The sequence below is a fragment of the Nicotiana tabacum genome, chromosome 10 (assembly GCF_000715075.1).
Source record: "Nicotiana tabacum cultivar K326 chromosome 10, ASM71507v2, whole genome shotgun sequence".
In the NCBI taxonomy this organism is placed as follows: Eukaryota; Viridiplantae; Streptophyta; class Magnoliopsida; order Solanales; family Solanaceae; genus Nicotiana; species Nicotiana tabacum.
The window spans coordinates 141,770,704-141,798,571 of NC_134089.1; the positions used below are offsets into that span (position 1 = coordinate 141,770,704).

A 27,868-nucleotide genomic window follows, 5' to 3' on the forward strand; every position below is an offset into this window, starting at 1 on the left:
GAATAATTGTTTTCTCAAATTTCAGTTTGACTTTGTAAGAATTCACCAATTTTCACTATGTGAAACTCAGCATAAACTTGATATATGATCAGGCAGTTTCCTAATGTTGACATTCAAATGGTATCATTCTACTATATTTGCCTATGGTATGCTATACTTTCTATCATTTTCAATAAATAACATTTAACAAAAGAAAACTAAAAATATAAAGAAAACAGAAGGAACAAAGCAAAGGGAAATTTGGAAAAATATAGGTGGCCATTGACCCAGGTTTTCTTGTCGTTTATTATAGCGTAAGGAAAGGTCTACAACACTATTGATAGGATTCATGTTAATATTTTTACATTAAACAAAAATCTTGAGTTCGAGTCCTGAGAATAAAAACCTGAGCTAGAAAATACTCGCCACGAATTTGCCTTACTCGGTCATGAGTGGATTTCGGATATCAATTTACCTGAAGCAAAAGATGAGAAAAGTCTACAACATCTTTGGACTTATTATTATCTAGCTAAAGGAAATTTTTAAAGCGCCAAACTAGTTCTTACTAATTTTAAGGTTTAACAATTAATATGTTAAAAGTATTTATTGACTATACCTATCTTCACTTTTATTTTAGTCTATGACACATTTCAAATTGCTTTTAATTCCGGAAATAATTTATGATTCAGAAAATATGTGTTCAATGGAGAAAATAAAGGAAGAGATAATAATAAATTAAAAGGAAGTGTTGGAGAAAATTCTGTATTTGAAAGTTGACTAGACCCAGATTTTTCCTCGTGTCAATTTCTCCATTTTGAAAATAAAAACATTGTATGTGGCTTATATTTTTTCAGTCAATAAATAGTACCACATTAATATAAATTTTGACATATCTTTTAGTTTTTCTGCGAAAGTCAGTCCAAACTGTAAATACAAAAAATAAGGAAGTAATATCTTCAAACAAATTACTGATATTTTATGGTAGTACTCCCTCCATTCACTTTTACTTGTCTACTGTATTAATAATATAATTTTATTTTTACTTGTCCACATACTTTATTTATTTTTTCTCAAAAAGCGTGGAAAGTCAAAAGTGTGACAACTAAAAATGAACATAGAGAATAATTTTTTAGTAGTATTTAAATGACTTATTAATAGACTCATACTATGAAATACTCAAATTAAATTTCATTATTGAAGAATTAGTTTACCTTTACCCCCAAAAACACGTAGCTAAAAGCTTTTGGGATGGAATAGTCGGGCTAGTGAAGTTTGGAAGAAAAAAAAGAAAAATAAAAGAAGGATCGTTGACTTGGTCAATTTGGCAAAGATTTGTCAATGGAAAGCGCTGGCGGAATTAACGCGGAACTGTCTCAGTTAAACATTCAGTCATGTAGGCTATTCCAAGTGAAGTAAAATAGAGCCCACCCCTTTGAATATTTTCCAGTTTACTAAAATACCATAAAAAAAATGCTCTTGGCTCAATTACAATTAAGTAATTTTCTCCTATTGCTGTTTACACTCTTGATTATTTCGTGCCACTTAAAATGTGATGCGAGGAACACCATCAATGGAAGCAGTAAGTTAGTTGACAATGGAGAAACTCTCATATCTGCTGGAAAAAAGTTCGAAATGGGATTCTATTCTAATGACGGAGATGAGTTTAATAAATATGTTGGAATATGGTATTACAATTTGAGTCCCAGAACCATTGTATGGGTTGCAAATTTGAGTAATCCAATTCCAGTTTCAAGAATCAAGAATGAGGATATTTCAGTTGCTGTTGCCGAAGATGGTAACCTCAAAGTCTGGAATTCATCTAATGCACACACTTATTTCTCCACAGAAGTAGAAATTAGTGCTTCAAAAAGGAGAGTAGAGCTCTTGGATACAGGGAACTTGGTTTTAGTTGATGAATCAGGAGCTAAACTATGGCAAAGTTTTTTGAATCCAACTGATACTTTCCTTCCTGGAATGAAAATGGATAGGGGTTTGAAGTTGACTGACTTCAGAAGTGGGAACTATACATTCCAAATTGATCAAACAAATAACAAGAAATATGTCATACTTAAAGAAGGTAGCATTCACTGGAAAGGGTCTGTAAATTATGTCATCTTTCAATTTCAGTGAAATGCCCGCGTATATCGCCTACATGTTATCCAACTTCACAGAGAATAACATTGTCAATTCCAGTTATGCCAATAGCAGTTTCAGAGATTCATTTTTCGAATGTACTAGACTACTAATGAACTCTTCTGGAGAAATACAATTCTATAGTTGGGATAAGGAGAGTAGTCGATGGTCTTTGATGTGGTTAGCGCCAAAAGATACATGTAATGTGTTTAGAATATGTGGGGAATTTGGTATTTGTAATAGCAACCATGGATGCAAATGTTTGCCTGGAGATGAGCCTAATTCTCCAGAAAACTTAAGAGCAGGAGAATCTTCAGGTGGTTGTTCGAGGATGTCAGTTAACTCTTGCGAAGAAGACAGTGTAGACAAACTCGACACGTTCTTGGATCTGAGGTCAATGAAATTTGATAGGCCAGACCGGTTCTCTACTATTAATACTAGTGACGACTGCAGGAGACGTTGTCTACGCGACTGCAAGTGCCAGGCCTATACTTATGATAAATCTGTATGTGGGATTTGGTTGTCTAAGCTCAAGAATCTCCAGGAGAACTATAGTGGTGGCTTCAACCTCTCTATCCGCGTTGCTGCGTCCAATATTGGTATTTCCTTTTTCGATTTAACGTGTAAATAAGAAGCTGATGTTGACCACAAGTTGTACTGTAATTTTTTTTTCTTTCTATTTTTGGCATGCAGAGGCAACAAGGAAAGATTGCAAGCCTTGTGGCACAAACCTAATACCATATCCATTAAGCAGTGGATCAGATTGTGGAGATCCTTTGTATTATAGTTTCTCATGTGATGATTTAGCTGGTCAGGTAAGTTTCCAGACATTGAATGGCAACTATACCGTCGTTAACTTTGATAAGAGAAACAGAACGTTTGTAATAGAAGCTGCACATAATGAGTCTGTTGGTAATTGTGATGACAAAGGGCCAGTAACAGAAATTTTTCGGCTCAACCAGTCGTCGCCTTTTAAGGCGATAGACTGGTGTTACAATGCCAAAAAGCATCTTACTTCAGAACCTTTAAGTCGAGGGAATGATTTAATACTGATCAGCTGGAAACCACCATTGGAGCCAGTTTGTACTACTTCAGAAGACTGCATTGATTGGCCAGATTCAACTTGCAGTATAACAGAAAAAGGAGATAGAAGATGTATATGCAAACCTGATTACAAATGGGATGGTTTGAGCTTAAATTGTACCTTAGGCTCAGGTGTGTGTCACTATTTTGCTCCTTATTAGTTACTACCAATGGTTTTTCTTCTTTTCATTTTTTTTGGGCAAAATATTTCATGTTTCATTTCTTTGATTTGCTTCAGAACTTGCAACACAAGTACTATCGAACAGAAAGCTGGCACCCTCGCGGAATCATGAGAGAGCCCTTGTTATTTCCATCTCTGTAATTCTCGGAGTTATAATTTTGTGTGGCACTAGTTATATAATTTACCTGAACAAAAGAGCAGCAAGAAGTAGAGGTAATTAACGATCGAGAAATCTCATCTGGCTTTTCTCAAGTTCAGGTGTTGGAGATATATTATGACTAATTGCTTGATTGGTTTGATTTTAGAAGCCAGAGAAATTGTTTTGGGAAATCCTATGGAGTACTTGACTCGTAGAGGAAGTTTCGATGAAGATTTGATTACTGAAGACGATAAGAAACGGATTGATGTCCCATTTTTCAGCTTGAATAGCATACTAGTTGCTACAGACAACTTCTCGAATGCAACTAAGCTCGGACGAGGTGGATTTGGACCTGTTTATAAGGTTTTCTCTTACTTCTTCTGCCTTTTTTGCTCTTTAGTTGTTTTACTATTCAAATTTATTTATTTTCGTTATACAACAATTCTGAGAAAAATTATACATACAGGGTAAGTTTCCCGAAGGTGCAGATATGGCAGTGAAAAGGTTGTCATGTCATTCCGGACAAGGTGTTGAAGAATTTAAAACTGAAGTAATGTTAATTGCCAAACTGCAGCACAGAAATCTAGTCAGGCTTTTAGGCTATTGTGTTGAGGCAAATGAAAAGATTTTACTATATGAATATATGCCCAACAAAAGCTTAGATACGTTTATATTCGGTTAGTGTACTCACCTCCCTACCTCAAAACTCCTTTTAATGTATTATGCAAGTAATTTTTGGATTGTTTCTCTGTTAAGTTAACCTAATAAACTTTGCAAATAGATCATACATTCTGCCGATTATTGGACTGGAGGATTCGTTTTGAAATTATATTGGATATTGCTCGAGGGCTTCTTTATCTTCACCAAGACTCAAGGCTAAGGATCATTCATAGAGATTTAAAGACAAGCAACATATTGTTGGATGAAGAAATGAATGCCAAAATTTCAGATTTTGGCTTGGCAAGGATTATTGAAGGCAAAAGTACAGAAGCTAATACTAACAGAGTTGTTGGAACTTAGTAAGTCTCCGAGTACTATTTTCAGCTTCAATTTGGATAGCAAAAGACCTAAAACATGGTTTTAAACCTTAGATTTGGGTACCTTTTAGGTGAAAAAAAGAATGAAAATTGCTGTTATGGTTTACATAAATTAGAAACTAAATTTCCTATTTTGGAACATTAAAAACAGTGGCTACATGTCACCGGAGTATGCATTGGAGGGACTCTTTTCAATCAAATCGGATGTATTTGCCTTTGGAGTTGTTGTACTCGAAATCATAAGTGGCAAGAGAAACATGGAATTTTTTGAAGATGTAAACCTCACTGGTTATGTAAGTACCAAAACCTTTTCCTCAATAATCGGTTATTCTGTTTAAAGTGTGCACTGAGTAAAAAATATTAATCACAGGTATGGAGACTCTGGATGAAAGACAAGACATTAGACATGATGGATCAAACCATTGTAGAGACGTGCGATGACAAGGAAGTGATTAAGTGCGTAAATGTTGCACTTCTATGTGTGCAAGAAGATCAAGGTGATCGTCCCACAATGTCAAATGTAGTCCTTATGCTTGGAGGTGAAAGCATGACTCTCCCGAGACCGAATCAACCAGCTTTTATCACACGACGAAATGCTGCTACTACATCTTCTTCCTCTTCTAAGATGTACGCCACTTCCAACAAAGAGTTGACGATAACTCATGAAGAAGAAGGCCGATGACATACATGTAAATGCTAAGTCAACACTATTTTAAGAAATCATCTGCTACATCTTTTAGTTTAACTCAATGTGAATCTTTCATTTAACTGTTTTGGCGCGCAGAATTAACAACTAATTGTATTTGTTCCCACAAGTGACAAGTTGTCACTAGAATTTATGCTGATCTTCTTTGCAGATCCAGCGCTTTTTTTTTCTTTTTCTTAATTCTGCTGGTGTAGGATTTGCCTAGCTAGGATATTACATACCAATATACCATCTTTTAGGGACTTACTGTCCTTACTGAGGTTTGCCCTTCTGTCCTTAATGAGGTTTGCCCTATAGTCATCCAAGCCTGCACACATAGTTGCTTTATACCAAATGCTATAGTCCAACAAAGTAGTGATGTTATCTGCTTTGAGTCTAGACCCACCTGCTTTAAAAACACGGTACTAAAGTCTAAAATGCTTTCAGTATGACTAGCATGCTTTGTCAATATGAAATTTGTCTAAGGTGTTACACGAAGTTTACACAACAAGTTAGTATATACTTCCCTTTTTTCTTAAAGAAAATGATCGACTGCATAAATATGTGACGGACTTTGGCCCTAGTTATAAGTTGAACGAGTACTAAGATATTACTTTCTCTCTTAAAACTCAAAGTAAGCGACCTCCATTCCTTGAGCTATGAACTAGAAAGTAAAGGACTCTTCCTTTTTTTTTTTTTTGGTTTGTTAATAAGCTTTAAATAAGATCTAAATCTGGCCAAGACTTGGGCCTCTTCATGTTGGACTTTACTGGCAACAATGTGTGAAAATGACACCAAGTAGCGACTTTTAAGCATGTTGCTTAAAATATATCCACAGTTTACAATGTATTCAAAGATTAGCCAATTTCGTTCAAACTTTAAGCCATGACGTCTTAGAATTTAAACCTCATAGTTCAAACTTCAGCACATCCTGTCCTAAAGTTCAAAAATTGTGTCCAGAAGTTCGAATCTTATGTCCTAAATTTTAAATTACTAGTTCAGAAATTCAGGACACTTAGTCCTGAATTTAAAATTAGCAGCTTAAAAATTCAGGACGCTAAGTCCTGAATTTCCAAATCCAGGATACTTATAGGCTGTTTGGCCAAGCTGCAAAAATCAGCTTATTTTGAGAAGTGTTTTTTTGTTCAAAAACGCTTTTCTCAAAAGTACTTTTGGTGAGAAGCAGTTTGTGGTTGGCTAATTAGTTTGAAAAACACTTCTGAGCAGCAATTAGTGTTTAGCCAAGCTTTAAAAAACTGCTTCTAACTGTATTTTTCTCAAAAAAGTGCTTTTGGAGAGAAGCTACTTTTTTCTGCTTCTCCAAAACTGCTTCTCCTCAAAAACACTTTTTTTCCTTCCAGAAGCTTGGCCAAACACCTCAATTTTTTTGGCCCCAAAAAAACACTTTGGCCAAAAATAAGCTTGGCCAAATAGGCTATTAGTCTTGAAGTTTGGATGAATTGGCTAAGCTTTAAATACATTGTAAATTGTGGATATATTTTAAATAGTGGGTTTAAAAGTGACTATTGCTGCACTTCCCCCGACAATGTTGTTTCCGCACCTTAATATTTTTAAGAATAAAAAAGGGCAGCCAAAGAGGTGTAATGTAGACAGCCTACCCTGTACCATGACGCAAGCTAGTTGATTTTATTGCTCGAACCTATAATCTATAGGTCATACGGAAACAACTTTACCATTGTTCTAAGGCTCCCCTTTAGAAGAAAATCTATTTAATCAAATTGATCAATGTAAAACTGTGGATTTTCCCTCTTTTTTCTTATCAAATAGAGAGTAAATTCTTCCCCCTTCCTCTAAATCCAATGATGATGTTCCCGACATTACATTCTAAGCGACATAAATAACCAATAGTGCAAACAACAACAGAAAACTTAATTGCATATAGCTATGCAATGGTGCAGTAATATTTAAATTTCCAGCAACTTGAGCCAAGTGCATTACAATAACAACAACAATAAAAACCCAGTGAAATCTTACAAGTAGAGTCTGAGGAGGATAGTGTATACGCAAACAATACCCCTACCTTATGAAGTTAGAGATGCTGTTTCCGAAAGACCCTCGGCTCAAAAACAATAAAAATGAAGCAATAGAGAAACAATAGCAACAACACAATAATAAGACAATGGAAGTAAATAATACAACAAGTAATAACAGAGATACAAGGATACACCATTACAAGAATAGTGCCAATCCTACTGATAATAATGACATAAAAACAAGAGGCTAGGAAATAAAAAATACACGACTAATACTACTACAAGGCGAGCCAAGAGCTAGGGGCGGCTCAATAGATCTCGTGACCTAAGGCGAAACCATATTGAGAGCCCCTCAAATTTATTTTATAAAATATTTACAGTAACAACAAATTTTACTTTCTAAACAATAAATTAATCATTTAAGACAAAAATAAGCGAATTTCAAATAAAAGAAGGAAGAAGAGCACAAAAAATAAAGTGGTGGACTACCAGGTGTTGAGGTCCACAAATTTTTAATTGGCTATCATCACAAATAAGAAAAAGAAATAAACGTACATAGCGCAATGACTTAAGTTTTGAGCATTAACAGTGTCAAAAATATTTATTCCTTATGATCAATTTAAACGATAATTGTAGCTTATTCTATTAGGCAACACTTATTTGTAAATATCTAAAATAAATTATAAATAACCTAATAATATGTCGAATTACACTAAAAGAAAACTGGTGCATGAATACTTTTGTGTTCATGCAGTTTGGAGAATATTGTAAAAGAAATTCATTATGTTGTCGATATATATAAATTAATTCCTATATAAAAAGGATAAAATTAAAATTGAAGATTGAAGCAAATATACTAATTAATTAGTAAAGAAAATTATCATAATTTGTGAATTTATTGATATAAACTAACCTCAATCAAATAACAAAAAAATATATTGTAATACTTTTCTTTATGCTAATTAATTATATAATATATAATAATAATAATAATAATAATAATAATAATAATAATAATAATAATAATAATAAGAATTTAAAATAAATTTGGGGCCTTCAAAATTTAGGAGCCTAAGGCGACTGCCTCACTGCCCAAGCTTTTAGAGCCGCCCTGCCAAGAGCATTGTTTGTGGTATTTTGATAGTCTGATAGAACATTAATTCAAAGTGTAGCTCTAGTTTAGTGAGCGCCTAACATAATGTTTTTATAGAGAGTATAGGTCCTGTATGAGTCAAATCTGATCAAAAGAATTATACTTAAGGAAGAGCAACCAAGAAGCAACCAAGCCGAAGTCGTGTATAGGAAGTGATATGCCCGCGAGTGATTTAGCTACGGTCGAGGTCGAGCACTCAATTCAGTCCGAACGGCCAATTCAACACTTAGATATTTTAGAGGAATATTCTTTGAGATATTCCAAGAACTTAAGTACTTTGGTCAAGGACCGCTAGATAAGAAAAGTGTTTGGTATAAATATCATGAGAAAGTGTGACAAAATAAAAAAAGACACACACACATACAACAACATATACATCCCTGAAAAGATAAAGAGGCCCCCTAACTTCAGGCTCCTTACCGAGAGGGAGAGAAAAGCTTAGAATTTTGATATGCATCTATAATCAGATGGACGGAGGGCGGTCTTGTTTAGGCATGATGATTCTTTTTCCTTATGCATTCTTCATTATCATTTGATATTATTGGAGCAATTATCTATTTCTTACATTGTGAGATTCAATCGCTGTTGTAATCTAATTTTATGTTCAGTTATGCTTGTTCATTCCTACCATCTATCTCAGATCTAGAATTAATTTTATCTGGCTAGGATTTACCTCAAATCTTTTTATTTAATTAGTTTAACAAAAAGGCCTAGTACTTTTTAGTCAAACAATTTGGCGTCGTCTGTAGGGAATTTTCTAGCCAAGATTTTAGTTTCCTCTATATCTAATGTCAGTCAGAGTTCCACTTCCCGGCTGTCGCAGCCTCGCCCTCTCACTACAAATACCAACTTGAGAAATATTTAGGCAAACACTTGAAATAACCGAACCAACCAAGGTCAGATCTTTGCATGAAATCGAAATTGTGTTTGATATCTATACGAATGCCACGTCTTGCTGTAGTGATGGGTTTGGTACGTCGTGAGTATGAGTTGTCAAAGTAGGATTATGGACACTATGCACTGAGCACGTCCACAATCCTACTGGCTATATTTTCGTTAGATATTAATCTGTACTTTATGCACATTGCCCCCTCCCTCTTAGGAATGGACGATAGCCTATTGTGTAATTCTTTAAAATAACAAGTTTGTCCTACCCGTATGTACAGAGTATAACTTATGTTTCCCTTATTTTTGTGCACCTGGGAACAAATCCGACCGGGACTCGAACTCGAGATCCCAACGGGCAAAGTAAGTTGTCAGAACATAAGATGCCCAGACCCGACTAACGGCGAAGCTAAGCACGAGGTTGAGATCAAATCTAAAGCCAGCATTCGAGTACGGGGCGAAACGAGTCGTTCTACAATGCCCCTCTCCAACCAATCAGGTCAAGGTAACAAATGATTTCATTTGGGTTTAACTTGTTATTTTTCTTTTGGATGGGGATAGGAACATGAACATTCTCCCATATGTTCGAACAAGGAACAAACGCCATCAAAAGAACGCACCAGGAAAACGTTCCGTACCATACCATCCTGCAGGAAACGGTCGAGTAAACCCCCCCTCCAACGAGTTGGTGCTTAATGCCATAAAGGGAAAAACCTGTATAGACTGGGATTGGGTCACCGACCTGGAAAATATACGAATCTCTCCAACAAGTCGGTGCTTAACACCATAAAGGGAAAAACCTGTATAGACTAGAACTGGGTCACCGACCCGAAAAACATACGAATCTCTCCAGTATGTAGATAGAACACAAGTGCGTGAAACTCACCCACGAGCTCGCCAAAGCAACTATGCGATGGTACAACTAGCTAAAATTTGATCTCGTCCGTATATTAAGACATCACGAAGCTTAAGCAAGACATTCATCTCCCTGCCTATCGACTACTTCTCTCGACCGAGCGATAAAGGGACTAGATAGACTGGGACTCATCGAATGTACGCACGGATCGAACGGAAACATGTAATATTCTCCAATGAATAAATAAAGAAGTATGACATTCTTACACGATGCCAAATGTACACAACCACGCCAACGCAAAGGAGCTACACATTCAATCTCACTTGAATTAGTTTCTACGTCTACATTCGACCTTGTTCGAATTCATTAAGAGTTAAATTCGATCTCGCTCGAATTAACATACATTTGACCTCGCTCGAATTCATTAAGAGTTAAATTCGACCTCGCTTAAATTAGCAAGATAAAATTCGACCTCGCTCGAATTAGCAGGTCAAATCTGACCTCGCTCGAATTAGCAAGACAAAATTTGACCTCGCACGAATTAGCAGGTCAAATCCGACCCCGCTCGAACTAGCAAGTCAAAATTCGACCTCGCTCGAATTAGCAAGTCAAAATTCGACCTCGCTCGAATTAACATACATCCTACCTTGCTCGAATTCATTAAGAGTTAAATTCGATCTTGCTCGTATTAGCAAGACAAAATTCGACCTTGCTTGAATTAGCAGGTCAAATCTGACCTCACTCGAACTATCAAGACAAATTCAACCTCGCTCGAATTAGCAAGTCAAATTCGACCACGTTCGAATTAACAAATTAAATTCGACCTCGCCCGAATCAGCAGGTCAAATCCGACTCCGTTCAAGTTAACTACCAAAAGTCAGGGACTTATTACGAGAAAATCCAAGAAATTCGAAAAGAAAAAAGAAGAAAAGGACAAAGGCATACAATCAAGGAGAAACCAACTATTTTATTCGAAGAAAAAATGGCTACTTACAAAGGACCAAAAAGAGGCCCCCATCCAACCAACTAAGTACAAACAAAACTATGTACGGGAGGAAAAATTAAATACAAGAGCTTCATTCGACATTATCCCCGTCCACGCCGTCATCTCTCTCCCCGCTTGGATCAGCATCTTCACCTCCACCATCACCCTCTCCATCAGAATGTTCCTCATCAAAGGCAAGCCCATCCTCGGCCTCATCAACTCCACCGTCTTCCGGCGTCGCGGGGTTATAACTATAGGCAAGCCGGGCCTCACGCGCTTTAGCTCGAGCCTCTTCAAAAGTGACCTCAGAGACATTCCCTGCTTCCAACAAGCCCTTATATATATCCCGCTGAGCCTCAGCATGAACCCACATCTTGTATAAAGGGCGAGGAACGTCAACAGAGGCAGGTGCAGGAGGAGTCAAAGCCAACAATTGCGCCTTCTCCGCCTCAAGAGCAGTAACTTGATCACCCAGGCTCGAGACGTCCCTATCAAGCTCGCCAATCCTCTCATCAAGCCGCGTCTCCCTCAGAATGACTGTCTCCATCTCAGTGGCACGTTCGGACCTAAGAACGCGAATAGTACTTTCCAGCGCAGCAGCCTTCGCCAAGGCCGCAACTCGGGCTCTTTCAACCCTCTCCAGCTCGGTCGCCTTCCCTTCCAATTCAGTCACCTTCTCCGCCAATTCAACACTTAAACTGGCGAACCTAATGTCATTCTGCTCAAGCTCCGCCCGCATGGACACTACCTTCGCCTGAAGGCCGGCATCACTAATCTCCTGAAGGGACCCGCTTTCAGTAGCAGGCTCACCGTTTCCTCCAACAAGTCAGACTCCGGGGCAATCTCAATCACGCGGGAGGAATCATCCGTCCCCGCTTCCACCTGAGTGAATCCTGCCTCAAACATGATTATGTCCTTGTGTATTCGAACCAGATTCGTAGTAATCTACGACTATGCCCTTTGCCCTCTCGCTGGCCAAAGAGGGAGCACGAACCTGTTACGAAGTTGATAGACCACATAGAATGATCGCAGCGGCCTCCGAGTGATGCCCCCTACCATGGTAGATTATTCCATGCCAGAAACAGGCACCACCTCCATGACCGAGGGGGATACGGTCTCCTCACCTAAATTGGCATCACCAACAGACTCAGGCATTGCCAACACGGGTTCGCTCCTCGAAGGCCCCCTAGTCCTGGGTACCCCATTGGCCCTTATTCTCCGCCTCTTTAATGGAGCCTCTTCGTCGTCGTCCTGAGACGACTCATCCACCAAATAAATCACGGAAAGCAGAGCCTCAACCTGATGACCATCCTCACAACGGCCGAGCACGGGAGGGGCCGTAGTCTGTAAAGTAGCAGTGGTCTGAACACTCTCATGTGCAGCCACAATCGGTGCAGGTCCAGTCGAGAGACTCGACGGATGGAAAGCAGGTACGTGAGACCTCACCCTCCTCGTGCCGCGTAGACATACCAAAGAAGGAAGCTTAAACCAAAGAGGAAAACACAGAGCAAAGGGCAAAACAGCTAAATGTAAGACAAATTGACTCACCAACAGAAGGTCTACGCCCGAATCTCTCGTGGAATGGCGACCATTCACGAATCCTCATCGTATAGGGAAAAACTTGGTCACCCACTCGTGAATATCAACGACTAGCGGAGGTGCCTTCTCAGCTGTGAAATAGAAGAAAAAAGAACAATCAGTTCACCGAAAAGGGACAACGAGAAGCCGTTTTAAAATATATATATATATATATATATATATATATATATATATATATATATATATATATATAGACACACACAAATTCCACTCCTAAGGAAATCCGTTAGGATTCGACACCACATGCTCCGTCCTCACAAAGAAGAAGCTCTCCCAAAAGCGGCGATTGGTCTTGTCGTCCATCTTCATCACTAATCCCTTGGTCCCGTGATGACGAAAATGTATCATAGTACCCCTGTAAAAACTGGGTACGAAGAGGTGAAGCAAGTGACTAAGAGAAATCCCCCGGCTGGCCAGTTCTGCGTACTTGGTAAACATGAAGAAAAGTTTGTATATATATGGGTAAAGCTGATCCGGGCACACCCCATAATAACGACAAAAGTATTCCGCAACGTAAGGAAGGGGAAGTGTGTAACTGATGACAAACGGGTATGCATAAAATGCGCAGTACCCCGTGCGATGTATCTGCACGACGTCATTATCCGCAGGAACGAGTTCAACATGATCAGGAATCCTCCACTTAGCCTTAAGCATAGCAAGTGCCGCAGTGTCCATTACGGAAACAACGGGCTCAAGATCGGCATCAAGTAAATGCTTAAAATCAATCTTGGCTTTCCCCGAGCGTGGAATTATCTCATCCATGGTTGGAAAATTCTTATCTTCCACAAGGGCCATCTCCTCTTCATGGGAGGGCACATCCGTTTTCAATGCAACGGTACCGGCAACTCTATTGGAAGTAGAAAGTGCACTAGCCATGTCTTCTTCGGTGATGTAGGTGATAGGAGCTAGGATAGAGGGGGTAACAATGGTAAGGAACTTCGAAAGAAGAAAGATGGAAACGTAAGAATCTGAAGAAGGAGGAAAGAGAAGCATGGAGTCTTTTGAATAACATGTAGAAAAAAACAGCAACCCCAAATGAAGAGTTCTCTCCTCTATTTATAAGAATACGAACATCCTAAGCGAGAAAACCAAACGTCGACATGTTAATTCCAAAGCAGAGGAAGCACGGGAAACGACGTAATGTATAGGGAACGCCCGTCATAATGATGCATGACAGATTGGCGTCATTTCAAACCGACAGAACGGTCAAGTACGGCTCTAGAAGCATCGCATCGTCATCTCGCTATGAAGGGTTACTCTTCAGCCAATGTGCTTAGATTTCTCAAAAGGTGCAACTGGAGAAGTCCGCCCACCGAGCTCGCCCAAAGGCAACCCCGATTGGCGGAGGGACTAACTGTATTGGTCAAAATCTGATCAAAGAAATTCTATTTAAGGAAGAGCAACCAAGAAGCAACCAAGCTGATGTCGCGTATAGGAAACAATATGCCCGCGAGTGATTTAGCTACGGTCTAGGTCGAGCACTCAATTCGATCCGAACGACCAGTTCAACACTTAGATATTTAGAGGAATATTCTATAGGATATTCCAAGAACTTAGGTACTCCGGTTAAGGATCGTTGGGTAAGGAAAGTGTTTGGTATAAATATCATGAGAAATGTGACAAAAGAAAAAAAGACACACACACATATGCAACAACACATACATCCCTGAAAAGATAAAAAGGCTCCTTAACTTCAGGCTCCTCGCCGAGAAGAGGGAGAAGAACTTAGAATTTTGATATGCATCTATAATCAGATGGACGGAGGGCGGTCTTGTTTAAGCACGATGATTCTTTTCCCTTATGTATTCTTCATTATCATTTGATATTATTGGAGCAATTATCTATTTCTTACATTGTGAGATTCAATCGCTGTTGTTATTAAATTTTATGTTCAGTAATATTTGTTCATTCCTATCATCTATCTCAGATCTAGAATTAATTATCTCTGATTAGGATTTGTCCCAAATCTTTTTATTTAATTAGTTTAACGAAAAGACTACCCTTCCAACATCGCTTTCCGTTGCTAGTAGTTTTCCCACTGATTGACCAAGTCAATATTGGTACTTCTCTTGTCTATCACTGTTGGCTAGCGGATTTTTTTTTGGGTCATTTGGTTGACCACACTACAAAAATATTAAAAACCACGTCAAAATTTCGTCCAAAAGAATCGCATAGCTTAATAGTACATCGTTTTGTGGCCTTAATAAACTTTGCATTGTTAATACCCGTTTAAGTTATGCGGTAATCACACTCCCTTACTAAACATTATATGAAACTATATTACCCTCCTTACTCAAGTTTTACTATAATTAGATTTTATATACCCAATTACCATTTATGTACGTTTTAAGGGAATTAATGATAATAATTAGTGTCCTAAAATCACTCTAACGTATCTTCCATTCCCCCACGTTTCTCTCTCCACATCCCATCCCCCTCCCCCACGTATCATGCACAAGAGAACAACAATTTCACCATTGACAACCATTAAAAAGTTTTGAAGCTTTGAATTCGAATTTGAGTTTCCGAAAAACATTATTTGTTTGAATTTGGTGTTGTTGCAAAGAATTGAGAATTCTCTCTACATCTCTCTCTATCTCTCAATTCCTAATTTCATTAATGTAAAGCAAAGGAAAAGAGAGTAGCAATTCCACCATTGACAGCCATTAAAAAGCTTTGAATTTGAATTTGAATTTGGGTTTTCAAAAACCATTATTTGTTTGGATTGAGTGTTGTTGCAAACAATTAAGAATATGATTTGGAGTTTATATTTCAATTTTGAGAGTGTTTTAGTGAAGATTAGACTTGATTTTGGCTGCATTTCAGATTGAAACTCGAAAAAGAAGAAGAAGACATGATATACATTATATTTACGAAATTGTAGTAAAATTGTAGAAAAATTATATTCTGTTTATATATATATATATATATATATATATATATATATATATATATATATATATATATATATATATATATATATGTTATTTAACTAACTATATATATATGTTATTTAACTATTGCATGAACGTTGAACAATATTGTATAAAAATTATATTTAAATTTTATGATATTGTAGTTGTATATAATTGAGTGAAAATAATGTAAGCAAATTATAGATAAGTTGATATATGAACCAAATGACCCTTAAGTGTAGATTATTAATAGAAAATGCTAATCCCCTGTTTTGTCCCTTTACAGAATATGGGTCGAGGGACCAGAAATATCAGTGCTTAAGAAAAAAAACCAGTCCATAGAACTAGGCGTGTTCATAAAAACCAAAAAAATCAGCTAAACCTAAAATCGAACCAAATTGATCGAAAAAACCAATACTTTTTGGTTTGGTTTGGTTTTGGTTTAGAATTTTAAAAATCGATTAAATTTAGTTTGGTTTTGGTTTTAATAAAAAAAAATTAGCGAAAAAAACCCGAACCAAACCGACTATAAAAGTAGATATTTAAAATTTAATATTATACCTATATATACGTATATTTTTATACAAAGTTTCTAAAATTTTATCATCAATCTGATATAATTTCTCAAAGAGCTATTAGTTGACTAGTTCTACGCTGAAATGTAGTCGGCATAATATGTGTTTGGTAGTGTATGTTTCATATTTAAAAAAACCGACATAAACTGAATCAATAAAATCGACTTAATTGGTTTGGTTTGGTTCCAATATTTGAAAAACCTACTTACTTGGTTTGATTTCTTTTTAGGGAAAAAACCGATTCAAACCGAACCAAACACCCAACATAGAAGAGTGGTGGCAGCCTTATTTGATAATTATTACTATTTGTTAAGCAAAGTCCAGATAAATTACTTACTAAGCGCGTACGTGCTTATTGACTTAGACAAGTTCCCTTTGATAAAGAGAGTCTTACATTAACATAAGAGTCATGACTTTAATATAAGAATTAGTACTGTATATTCTATGTAGAAATTTGGTGCAGCTATGCATTTTTTTGTCTTACTTTTTGTGATCCTTCTATGTATCCACCAGTCTCTTGGAATAGATATGATCTCCGTAAATCACTCCATTTTTGGAAACCAAACTATAATCTCTTCAGGTGAAAACTTCGAGCTAGGATTCTTCAAACCAGGTACGTCGAAAAAATATTATCTTGGTATATGGTACAGGAATGTAATTCCACAAACCGTAGTTTGGGTAGCAAACAGGGAGAAGCCACTTTCTGCTACTGATATGATGTCCGCCGAGTTGAAAGTTTTAGATGGCAATTTAGTGCTTATTACTGAATCCAAAAGCTTGTTTTGGTCCACAAATATCAGCTCCACCAGCTCAAATTCACTAGTAGCAACTATTTCTGATGATGGTAATTTGATTTTTAGTGATGGATTAAACTCAACTCCTCCACTTTGGCAAAGCTTTGATCACCCGACTGACACATGGTTGCCAAATGCTAAAACGAAATATGACAAGCGTTCTAATACTACAAAAAAAATTATTTCTTGGAAGAATTCAGAGGATCCTTCTCCGGGATTTTTTTCCGTAGAGATGGATCAGAGCAATAGACAGTTCCTCTTAAAGTGGAACAGGACTGAAATGTACTCAGCTACTGGACCTTGGAACGGGCGAATTTTCAGCTTGATGCCTGAAATGAGTTTGAATTCTCAGAGATACAATTTTAGTTATGTTGATAATGAAAATGAGAGCTATTTTATGTATTCTGTAAGCAATTCTCACAAAATTAGATTAACACTAGATGTCTCAGGGCAAATCAGGCATCTGATTTGGGTGGAAACTTTGATGGAATGGCAACTTTTTACAACTCAACCAAGACAACCTTGCGAGGTTTATGCTAGTTGTGGTGCCTTTAGCATTTGCAATAAGGAGTCCGCGTCCTTTTGTAATTGCTTGACCGGTTTCACACCTAGATCTGATGCAGAATGGGACTTGAATGATCATTCCGGTGGTTGTGTAAGGAGGTTAAGCTTGCAGTGTGTTGCTGGTAAAACAAAGGGCGGTTTTTTGAGGAATTCCAAGGTGACATTACCTGAACATTCTCAAACTGTTACAGCTTCTAGTGCTGAGGAATGCCATTCTATTTGCTTGAATGATTGTTCCTGTAATGCCTATGCTTATGATACCAGTGTGTGTTCAATTTGGAACGATGAATTGTTGAATCTAAGGAAACTCTCACCAGAAGATGGCGGTGGAAGTGTAATCTATACCAGACTTAACGCCTTGGATCAAGCACTCGGTGAAGGTAAGTCAGGAGTTGTATGCGAATTGAATCTCTTTGCAGTCTCTTAGTTGACATCCTAATAAATCTCAAGTTTTCTCTTTTATGTCATCAGTTTCGAAATCAGGCCAATTGTCCGTGAAGCTTAAAGTTATCATTTCTGTTGTGGTAGTCCTTGCAGTTGTAGCTTTATGCAGCTTTAGTTACATATATTATAGGAGAAAGATGGCAAAGAGAAAAGGTACATGTGTTGTTGATGTATTCTCTGGATTGATTGTCTTACCACTAGCTACTGGAAAAATTTCTCCTTCCGTTTTCCTTTTTTGTTTGAATCAGATCAAGAGAGACATCTCAAATTCTTGTTTTCTGATCTTAGCAAACCAACAAAGCACAGAAGGGAATCCAGTGCCGCATTGGACAGAAAGAGAAGCACAAAACTTGATTTACGAAAATGATAAGCAAGATATCGCTGTTCCATTCTTTCGTTTGGAAAAAATATTAGCAGCCACAGATAATTTCTCAGATGCACAAAAGCTTGGACAAGGAGGATTTGGTCCTGTTTATAAGGTTAGGGTTGGTTTTCTCAACAGTTCTACTTTATATAGTAATTCCATAATATCCTACTTTCCACATCAAAATTTTCTTCCAGGGTATATTCTCAGGTGGACAAGAAATTGCTGTAAAAAGGTTATCAAGTCAATCTAGACAGGGCATTGGCGAATTCAGGAACGAAGTCATACTGATTTCCAAACTTCAACATAGAAATCTAGTCAGACTTTTAGGCTACTGTATCACAGGGTATGAACAGATTCTACTTTACGAGTATATGCCAAACAAAAGTCTAGACACCTTCATATTCGGTTAGTATCTGAATCTATCTATTTATGTTTGTTCACTGGTGATTTCTTAATCTTTCTATTTGCTTGATGTTGGTAAATTTACCCCATGGTTACCTAAGAAGATCAAACGCTTAGCAAGTCATTGAAATGGAAAAAGCGATTTGATATCATATCAGGAATTTCTCGAGGGCTTCTCTATCTTCATGAAGACTCGAGACTGAGAATTATTCATAGAGATCTGAAAACAAGTAACATTCTGTTGGATCAAGAAATGAACCCAAAAATATCAGACTTTGGCTTGGCAAGGATTGTTGAAGAAAAAACAACAGAAGCAAATACCAAGAAAGTGGTTGGAACTTAGTAAGTATTACATTGCACATCACAATGCACATGCTGAAGGAATTGCTAGTTTCTTATAATTCCATTATGAACTTGCTTCGTTGCATTCGTACAGCTGACTCGTGGTATATTCATTATTTGGTAATTAATTTAGTGGATATATGTCTCCTGAATACGCATTGGAGGGGTTATTCTCGATCAAGTCAGATGTATTCAGCTTAGGAGTAGTTATACTGGAGATAATAACAGGAAGGAGAAACACCGGGTTTTATCAATCTAAAGAGGCTTCAAACCTTTTAGGCTATGTGAGTTACTATTCTGAAGCTAAAAACACTTCCAGTAGTTTGTTCCAATCTGTTGGCCTGATATTCATTATTCTAAATGATCATCATATCACAGGCATGGAATTTCTGGAAAGAAGAACGGGCACTACATTTGCTGGATCATTCATTGCTCGAATCATGCAACCCGAAAGAGGCAATGAAGTGCATAAACGTTGGACTGTTATGCGTGCAAGAAGATCCAGGTGATCGTCCTACTATGTCAAATGTAGTAATGATGCTTCGCAGTGAAAGTATGCCTATTCCAAAACCTAATCAACCAGCTTTCGTATCAAGGAAATATGTTTCTAATGTATCTCCGGCTTTATCAGCTAAGCCACACAGCTCCTCTAAAGTTGAGTTGACAATCACAATGGAAGAAGGCCGATAGTGTGATGAATTTATTAGTTTTTAAAATGAGTTAATCTCTTATCTTCTTCCACTGTCAAACAAGTGAAGAACAAGTAGATGAAATATTATTTTCACCTTAGACCAAAATACAGAAGTGAGAACCATGTCTTTTTCTTTTACCATTTTGTTGTAGTTAAGGCAGTAGCAGACCAGGAGCACAAGCAATGTTTATAGTTACAGTTACAAATAGTAGATGCTTAGTATTGTCCAGTAGCATATATTTCTAAATTCTTGATAAAAAAAGTATATTATTCGTGTCATGCAACAAACTATTTGTTGGGCTAAACCAACACGAAGATACTCATAATATAGTGTGATATTGTTCACTTTAAGCCAAGATCGCACGATTTTCTCCAAAAGGCCTCACACCATTACGAGATACGTACACCTCAAATGTTGGCTCCCAATCTTTTCAGCTATTAATGTGGGACTTTTCTCGCACACCCAACAATCTCCTCTTCGAACTAAGTTATGCGTGGCCCATTACCACGATCCACAGGTCAATTTTCGAGATTCATTGTGTGCCACCCATATCGTCAGAGTACGTATGACAACTGAAGCCTGCAACTAGCTTCTTCGTGTGTGCACATCTCCAAGCTCATAAGGGTAAACAAATCAAGCACCATGCCATCACTCAGCCATCACCATACTCGTCCTGCTGAACATTGGCTCTGATACCAGTTGTTGGGCTAAGCCAGCCCAAAGATACTCTTAACATGGTGTGATTTTGTCCGCTTTGGTCCAAGCTCGCACGGTTTCCCCAAAAGCCCTCACACCAGAGATAACTACACCTTATATGTAGGCTATCAATCTTTTCAACTACTAATATTAAATTTTGTTTGCACACTCAACACTATTTATATGCATCAAGGCATTATGTCAACCGCTAGCTTTCAGCAAGAGACATTATCAATCAGTTCACCTTCCTACGGATTTGGAGGCGTAGAAGTAATAAGAAAATTGTAGGGTGGACGTCTTACTTAATTAATTTCTTCACAAATAGTTAATAGCTATATCTGAGGAGCAACAAGTTGATCATTTCCTTCTTCCTAGTCATTTACCTTCAAGCCTAGAGGAAATTTTTAAGCAACTTTGTTATGAATTAACGGATGACGGGACAATGAGTGATGAACCTGTAGAAGTGGTAGCTGAAAACTCTACAAAATGCCTAAACAAGGTTATCTAGTGTTTAGATCTAAATTTCACTTTTCAGTCTCATTCATCTAAGGCAAATTTATTTAATTAATTTCTTCACAAATAGTTAATAGCTATATTTGAGGAGCAACAAGTTGATCATTTCCTTCTTCCTAGTCATTTACCTTCAAGAAAACTCTACAAAATGCCTAAACAAGGTTATCTAGTGTTTAAATCTAAATTTCACTTTTCAGTCTCATTCATCTAAGGCAAATTTTTACTTCCATCTAATTGGTGACCAGACACTCGAATTATTAACATCAACATTGAATGAAAACAACTCATAAACATAAAAAAAAAGAGAAGACAAGAATAGTAGTGAAAAACACAAATTATACATCAAACTATATTCAATCCAATAATACATTATTTAAGACATAGGTTATTAGAATGTTCTTCACTTGTCTTATTGATATAATAGAGAATATACTCTAGGGGTCAGTTTGTAAATACAGAAAGTTAGAGGAGTTAGTAATGTTAGTTGGTTAAAAGTGGTTAATACTGTTCTATATTAGAACATTAGACGAGTGTATATATACTACTTGAAATGAAACCTTCTCTCTTTTATTCTCTCTAGAATCTTCCTCTCATTATTGATTCATTCTACTACATGCTTCAATTGCTAGGGTTATACACAGAATCTGTGTAAATTGACATGGTATCAGAGCGGCGAACCTGAGGAAGTCAGCTCTGACGAGGAGTTCTAGCAAGGCAGCTAAAATTTGGGGGAATTCATTGCCGACGAAGCACAATTCCGATTCGCCATGGCAGGAAACAAGGTAACCTCTCTCAAGCATAAATCTATTTCTTCAAGCAGCAGATGCGCCAGATATGGTTTTAGTTTTGATTAAGCTCACAAGGTCGGTAAATTATGCCCTGTGGAGTCGGCAATGAAACTAGCACCTAGGGGGAAAACAAGTTTGGATTTGTAGATGGAACGTGTGTAAAAATCTCGTATAGAGGAGAATTGGTAGCATAATGGAAAAAATGTGATGCGATTGTACTGTCATAGATTGGAAGCACAATTTCTAATGAATTGATTCCAAACATAGTTTTTGCACCTAATGCTAGGAAAATATGAAGTGACTTTAGGGAAAAATTTGATAGATGTAGTTTAACTAGGATATATCATCTTTGGACAGAGATTGCTAGTCTTAAATAGGGCACAAATTCTGTGACTGCTTACTATACAAAAATATCAGATTTACGAAATGAATTGGATGTGTTAATGCCTCTGCCTTCCTATGATTGTGAAGAATCGAGGCCTTTATTAGAACACTTGAGAAATCAGATACTTTTGTAGTTTCTCATGGGACTGAATGAGATCTATGTAAGAAGCAATGTTCTGCTCAAAAGGCCAGTGGTGACGGTAAATAAAGCATATGCTATAGTGATACAGGAGGAGAGTCAAAGGACATTGGGTATAGTAGATACAAATAGTGATTCATTGACTATGTTTGCAGAAAAAAGGACAAGGTTTTAAAACTAAGAAATTTGGACTGATTTGTGAACACAGTGGTTACAAGGGACATTAAAAGAAAACTGCTATAAAATTGTTGGCTATCCAGATTTTTAAAGCAAAAAGAAACCTCATGATAAGTACATTTTTCTAGATTTTAAATATATGATTATCCTTGTAAAAGCATAAAAATTATCAAATATTTTTCGTATATTTAACTAAATAATGTAGAAAAGAGTGCAAAAGTAGTGGTGCAAGGTCAAGAAAGATTTCAAGGAAGAAATACAACAGAGTAAAAAGCAAGAAGGAGAAAGTGTCAAGAAAAGAAAATGAAAGATATTGTGCACCCAAATTACAACTAAAAGGCCAAAAAACCATTTTCAACCAAAACCTAGCTATTTCCAACAAAGCAAAACGGTTACCATCAAGTTATCTCATGGCTATAAAATGGACATTACCAATCCCTGCAGAAGTAATCATGGAGATTTGGAATCATTCCTCTTGCAAAGTTTATTTTAGTTTTTAATCATCTTCGTAGACCACATTGATGGCTACACTTTTATTTTAGTTCTAAATAAGTTTCAAGGTTAAAAATTATTCTAGTTCCTATTTTTAATTAAATAAGTGGAATTATTCTTATTGAATATTTCTTTCTATTTTATTATTTAGTGGACATGAATATTTTTGTTGGTAGTACTAGCTCCAGTATGAAGTAATTATAATATGTTGGGAGAATGATCGATCTCAATAATTTTATATAATAGTGAAAGTTTATTTTTCAGTTTCACTTGCTTGGTTTGAAACTTTCGATTTATAATTTTATCAACTTTTATAGTTAGATGTTATTTAGTTTAATCACACCTATTCACTTTGTATCACTAACTAACTTGTTATTCATTTTGTAATCGAGAGAAGCGGAAGGGGTAATAAGATTAATAGTGGTGTTGATAAGTGTTGACATTTATTTAATCACATCTATCTGTTTCGTGTTATAATTTGATTTTATACTAATCTGAAATCGAAAGAGTCGAATAGTTTAAAATTAAAGTTATAACAAGTAAAGTAACCAAAAGGGATTTACTTTGAAAAAGAGCATGTTTCAATTCAAGTATATATTTCTGGTTCTTTAATATTATTATCTTGATAATTAATTTGTATAACCAAGAAAAATGCTCTTAATTGTTCAATTTAAGTAATCATGTATAAGTGTAATCGAGAGAGGCATTTATGCATTTTGTAAGAAATAGAAACTGGAAAATAAATATATGCTTTATAATTGAATTATCAAGTGAAATCAAGATCCCAACATCTTTATCATATTTGTAAAAGAAAAAAAAAGCTTTTCTCTACTGTTTGTTTGTTCATATTTGCTATTTAACTCTCAACTCAACTTTTCTAATTCTCTCAAATAGTAATTAAAACAAGAACCATTTGTAGAATAGATAAACCAATCTTTGTGAGATCGGCATCTTTCTATACTATAATTTGATAAAGTACGAGTTTAAAATTCATATACATTGGATAATCGTCACCTCAGCTAGGAGGAAATAGAACCTTTGCTAATGCTGCAAGAATTGAAGAAATATGAGGGACAAGTACTCAGCCACAAGGCCATTTCCTCTCTGAAGAACAGTATAAGCAGTTTGTAGGGCCACTGAACAAACAAGGAGGAGGAGAATGCTCCACTAATATGGCAGGTATTATGACTTTACAATCCAATATTCCCTTAAATAGTTGGATAGTAGATTCAGGGGCAACCCATCATATTACTCATGATAATGATATAACGAGTGATACAAAGCAAGTTGGAGGTCAAGGAGTTCAATTGCCAACTGGAAATAAAGCATAAATAATGTATAATGGAAATGCTACTATTTTAGGAGACACATGTATAAAGGATGTGCTACATGTTCCAGATTTCAAGTTTAATTTGCTATCAGTGCCAAAACTCACTTGCATAGTGAAGTTCTTCCATGATTTTTGTATGTTGTAGGGACATTACAGGGGAAAGATATTGGGAATTGGTAGAGAGTCTGATGGTCTATACATACTAAGGGAATATGCACAAGCAAAAGGCATAATAGTAGGTGCAGTAATGAAAGAAGAACAAACACAACTATGGCATGCATCCTGGAACTCTATACAACATATCTCATCTCTACAAGACAACATATGTGCAGGAAAATCAAGAAATTGTAGCATCTGTCCTCTAGCTAAGCAAAGTAGATTGCAATTTCTTAAGTGTAAGCAAGTCTAAAGTAGCATTTTAGCTGGTTCATTTAGATGTGTGGGGATCTTACAAAACACATACACATGACAGAAAATATTACTTTGTGACTATTGTTGATGATTTTACTGGATACATATGGGTATGCTTAATACAATCTAAGTGTGAAGTGTGTATTGTATTGAAGAATTTCACCGCAATAATAAAGACACAGTTTGATTTTAGAATCAAGACCCTGAGATCAGACAATGACACATAATTCTTTAATGCCAAATGTAATGAATTGTTAGCTGAAAATGGAATTATACTCCAAAGTAACTGCCCATATACTCCTCAAAAAAATGGTATAGACAGAAAATATAGGCATATTCTAGATGTTGCTAGAGCTCTAAAATTTCAAAGTGGGGTACCTCTCAACTTCTGGGGCAGGTGTGTTAGTACTGCTACATAATTGATTAATAGACTATCAACACCAGTATTGCAAGGATAGATACCCTATGTAATGCTCTATGGGAAGTCAGCTAATCTGGATCATTTAAGAGTGTTTGAATGTCAAAGCTTTGCTTGTAATCTTCCTAAAAGAGATAAGTTTGCCCCCAAAGCAAGGAAAGTAGTGTTTATTAGATATTCTGAGACACAAAAAGGTTATAGGATATATGATCTTGATATTCATATAATTTTTGTTAGCAGGGATGTCAAATTTCAGGAATATGTTTTCCCTTTCAAACCGACTTCTAGTAGTCATGATGAAGAAGCATTATTTTCTCAGTCTACAGTGAATTCATTTGATCCTAGTTTACCTCCTCCATAATCATCTACTCCACAAGATGAGGATGATAATTCTGCACCTGCCTTAACAGAACCTGAAGCCTTGACAGATCTTGACTCAACAACAGACCTTCATGCTCCTGAGGCTCTTCCTGTTACAGAAGACTAATAATTCGTTCCCTCAAGGGTGGAGGGATCAACCTTCCTATCTCTTATAAATGATATATTTGTCAATTCACCTCCAACTCCTGACATATCTTCACCTATTGCAACCGTTGAAACCACCAGACCTCACACACAAACCAAACAACCAATTTGGCTTAAGGATTATGTTACCACTAAACTACTAGGTAAACATATCTATCCTATGTCCAATCATTTGTTTTACGATCAACTTTCAGCTACATATCAGACCTATCTTCAAGCATTTTCTGCTTCAGTAGAACCTACATCATACAAAGAGGTAGAAACAAATCAAAACTGGGTGCTTGCAATGTAACAAGTGATCCAAGCCTTAGAGGACAATCATACATGGGAGATTATAGATCTTCCACCTAATAAACAAGCTATTGGGTCCAAGTAAATGTACAAAATCAAGTACAAGGTCAATGGTAATGTTGATAGATTTAAAGCTAGATTAGTAGCCAAGAGCTACATGATCGTAGCCTACTCCGCACTACTAATTATGTAGCGAGAGAGGGACGGAGCAACTTTTACCTGATTTTGGGTCGGGATCGATATCCATAAAGAGCTAGAATTGGAATTGAGTGTCTATTTAGCTTGGGATTGCGTAAGTGTTCAAATTACACTTCTAATCATTTTTTTTTGGGGGGGGTTATTTATAATTATAATTTTATCAAACTACAAATTATAATTGTAACTAGATTAAGCTAAGAGATAAGCTAAAAAGGTAATTCAAATGGTTTAAAGGGAACTAGGGTAGTGACATCCGCCTAGGTGGTCAATTGATGGGTACTTGAGTCTAAGGAACAATTGACATGATTGGGGAGTATGATATAATCGTTGCACTACTTTACCCACTCTACACCTCTCAGTGGTTCAAGTGATTTTGCCCAATTGACTTTCTCAAGATCAACTGGGTATGCAAATTTACACAAGCAACTTATGGTTCAAGTCGGGTATTACTCTCTCGAGGTTTAACCCTTTATTTGGGGCTATTAATCTCTTGAGTACACCCCAATTCCTTGTTGGATCAATTTCAGAGACTTAAGCTCTCTTTCTCAAGAGGAGCCCTAGTCAACTAAATACAAACTAGTGTTTGCAACCACTAATTCAGCAATTAACCATGAAATTGACCCAAATATCAAACACCATAGTCAATTTAGCCCTAAAATACAAGACCCATCAATTACCCACACTAGGGTTGAGCCACAACCCTAGCTACGGGGTCTAGCTACTCATATTCAAAGAAGAAAAACTAGAAATAGATGAAGATAAACTCATATTAATTAATTACTAAGATAAAAATAAAGATTCAATGTTGCAAAGTAGATAAAATTGCCCAAAATGGCTACAAGAGTCGTTCCCACGAGCGCAACTGCTTCTAAAAACTATCTGATACCCTAAAAATGAAAAAAAATCTATTTATACTAAGCTGAAAAATCTGGACAAATATGCCCATGCGGGGTTAGTGCGGACCGCACAAAATGGTGTGCTGCCGCACTAGGGCTCTGAACTTGATGTTCTGGTTCTCTGAACTCGGGCTCTGCGGACCGCACAGAATGGACTGCGGCCGTTGAGGCTTTTAATGCGGTCCGCACAAAATGGACTACGGACCGCATTGGCTTGAAAGCTTCAACTTGACACTTCTCTGATTCTCAGCTCTGCGGATCGCACAAAATGGCAGTGCGGACCGCACAAAAACCTAGTGCGGCTGCACTGCCTCTTAGCTTGGAAATCATGCTCTCTGAATCTCCTAGTGCATACTGCACAAAGTGGTGTGCATCCGCACTGGGCCTGTTTTGCCTGCGCTTGTCTTGTCTTTGGCACTTGTGCAAGTTTCACTCCTTTTGAGCTGATCTTTGACATTTTGTAACTTTGTTGAGCAAACCTGTAATCAAGCACAAACTTGTGAGCCTTTAGGGACTATTTTGTGTGAATTTCTAATCAAAACATAAGCAAGAAGGAGTATAAAATGCGTCAAAATCCCTAGTTATCAACTCCCCAAACTTAAGCTTTTGCTTGTCCTCAAGCAAACAAAATAAGACCCACCCCTTAAGGGAAAATCCAAGAAGTTTTTAGCTGTCCTAAAGCAACCTCAACTAGCATCAATTGGGATTAACAATTGCTCTCAATACAAATGAATCATTAACAACATTTACTCATTGAAACACCATGGGTTAAGTGCGACACAAGAGCATCAAGGGTTGACTCAACA

At 36.8% G+C, this 27,868-nt stretch overlaps 2 protein-coding genes across 6 annotated transcripts; both read left to right on the forward strand.

Moving 5' to 3' along the window:
* Positions 1-1,311: 1,311 nt before the first annotated feature.
* On the forward strand, positions 1,312-5,408 carry LOC107795585 (G-type lectin S-receptor-like serine/threonine-protein kinase At4g03230). The gene is given in 9 exon segments (XM_016618249.2): positions 1,312-2,085; positions 2,087-2,711; positions 2,806-3,327; positions 3,434-3,589; positions 3,682-3,878; positions 3,982-4,192; positions 4,297-4,534; positions 4,704-4,845; positions 4,923-5,408. Coding segments are annotated over 9 exon segments (3,039 nt in total). The 5' UTR covers positions 1,312-1,449; the 3' UTR covers positions 5,235-5,408.
* Positions 5,409-16,565: 11,157 nt separating this feature from the next.
* On the forward strand, positions 16,566-20,038 carry LOC107795586 (G-type lectin S-receptor-like serine/threonine-protein kinase At4g03230). Of its 5 annotated transcripts, none has more exons than XM_075223375.1 (7): positions 16,566-17,937; positions 18,029-18,154; positions 18,290-18,480; positions 18,563-18,773; positions 18,872-19,112; positions 19,246-19,396; positions 19,491-20,038. In XM_075223375.1, exons 1-7 carry the CDS (start codon positions 16,665-16,667, stop codon positions 19,800-19,802), a joined length of 2,505 nt encoding a protein of 834 aa, XP_075079476.1. In that variant the 5' UTR covers positions 16,566-16,664; the 3' UTR covers positions 19,803-20,038. The 5 variants fall into 5 exon arrangements, with proteins under 5 accessions (XP_075079476.1, XP_016473738.1, XP_016473739.1 ...); XM_016618252.2 differs by having other exon boundaries at positions 18,875-19,112; XM_016618253.2 differs by having other exon boundaries at positions 18,929-19,112.
* Positions 20,039-27,868: the final 7,830 nt, after the last annotated feature.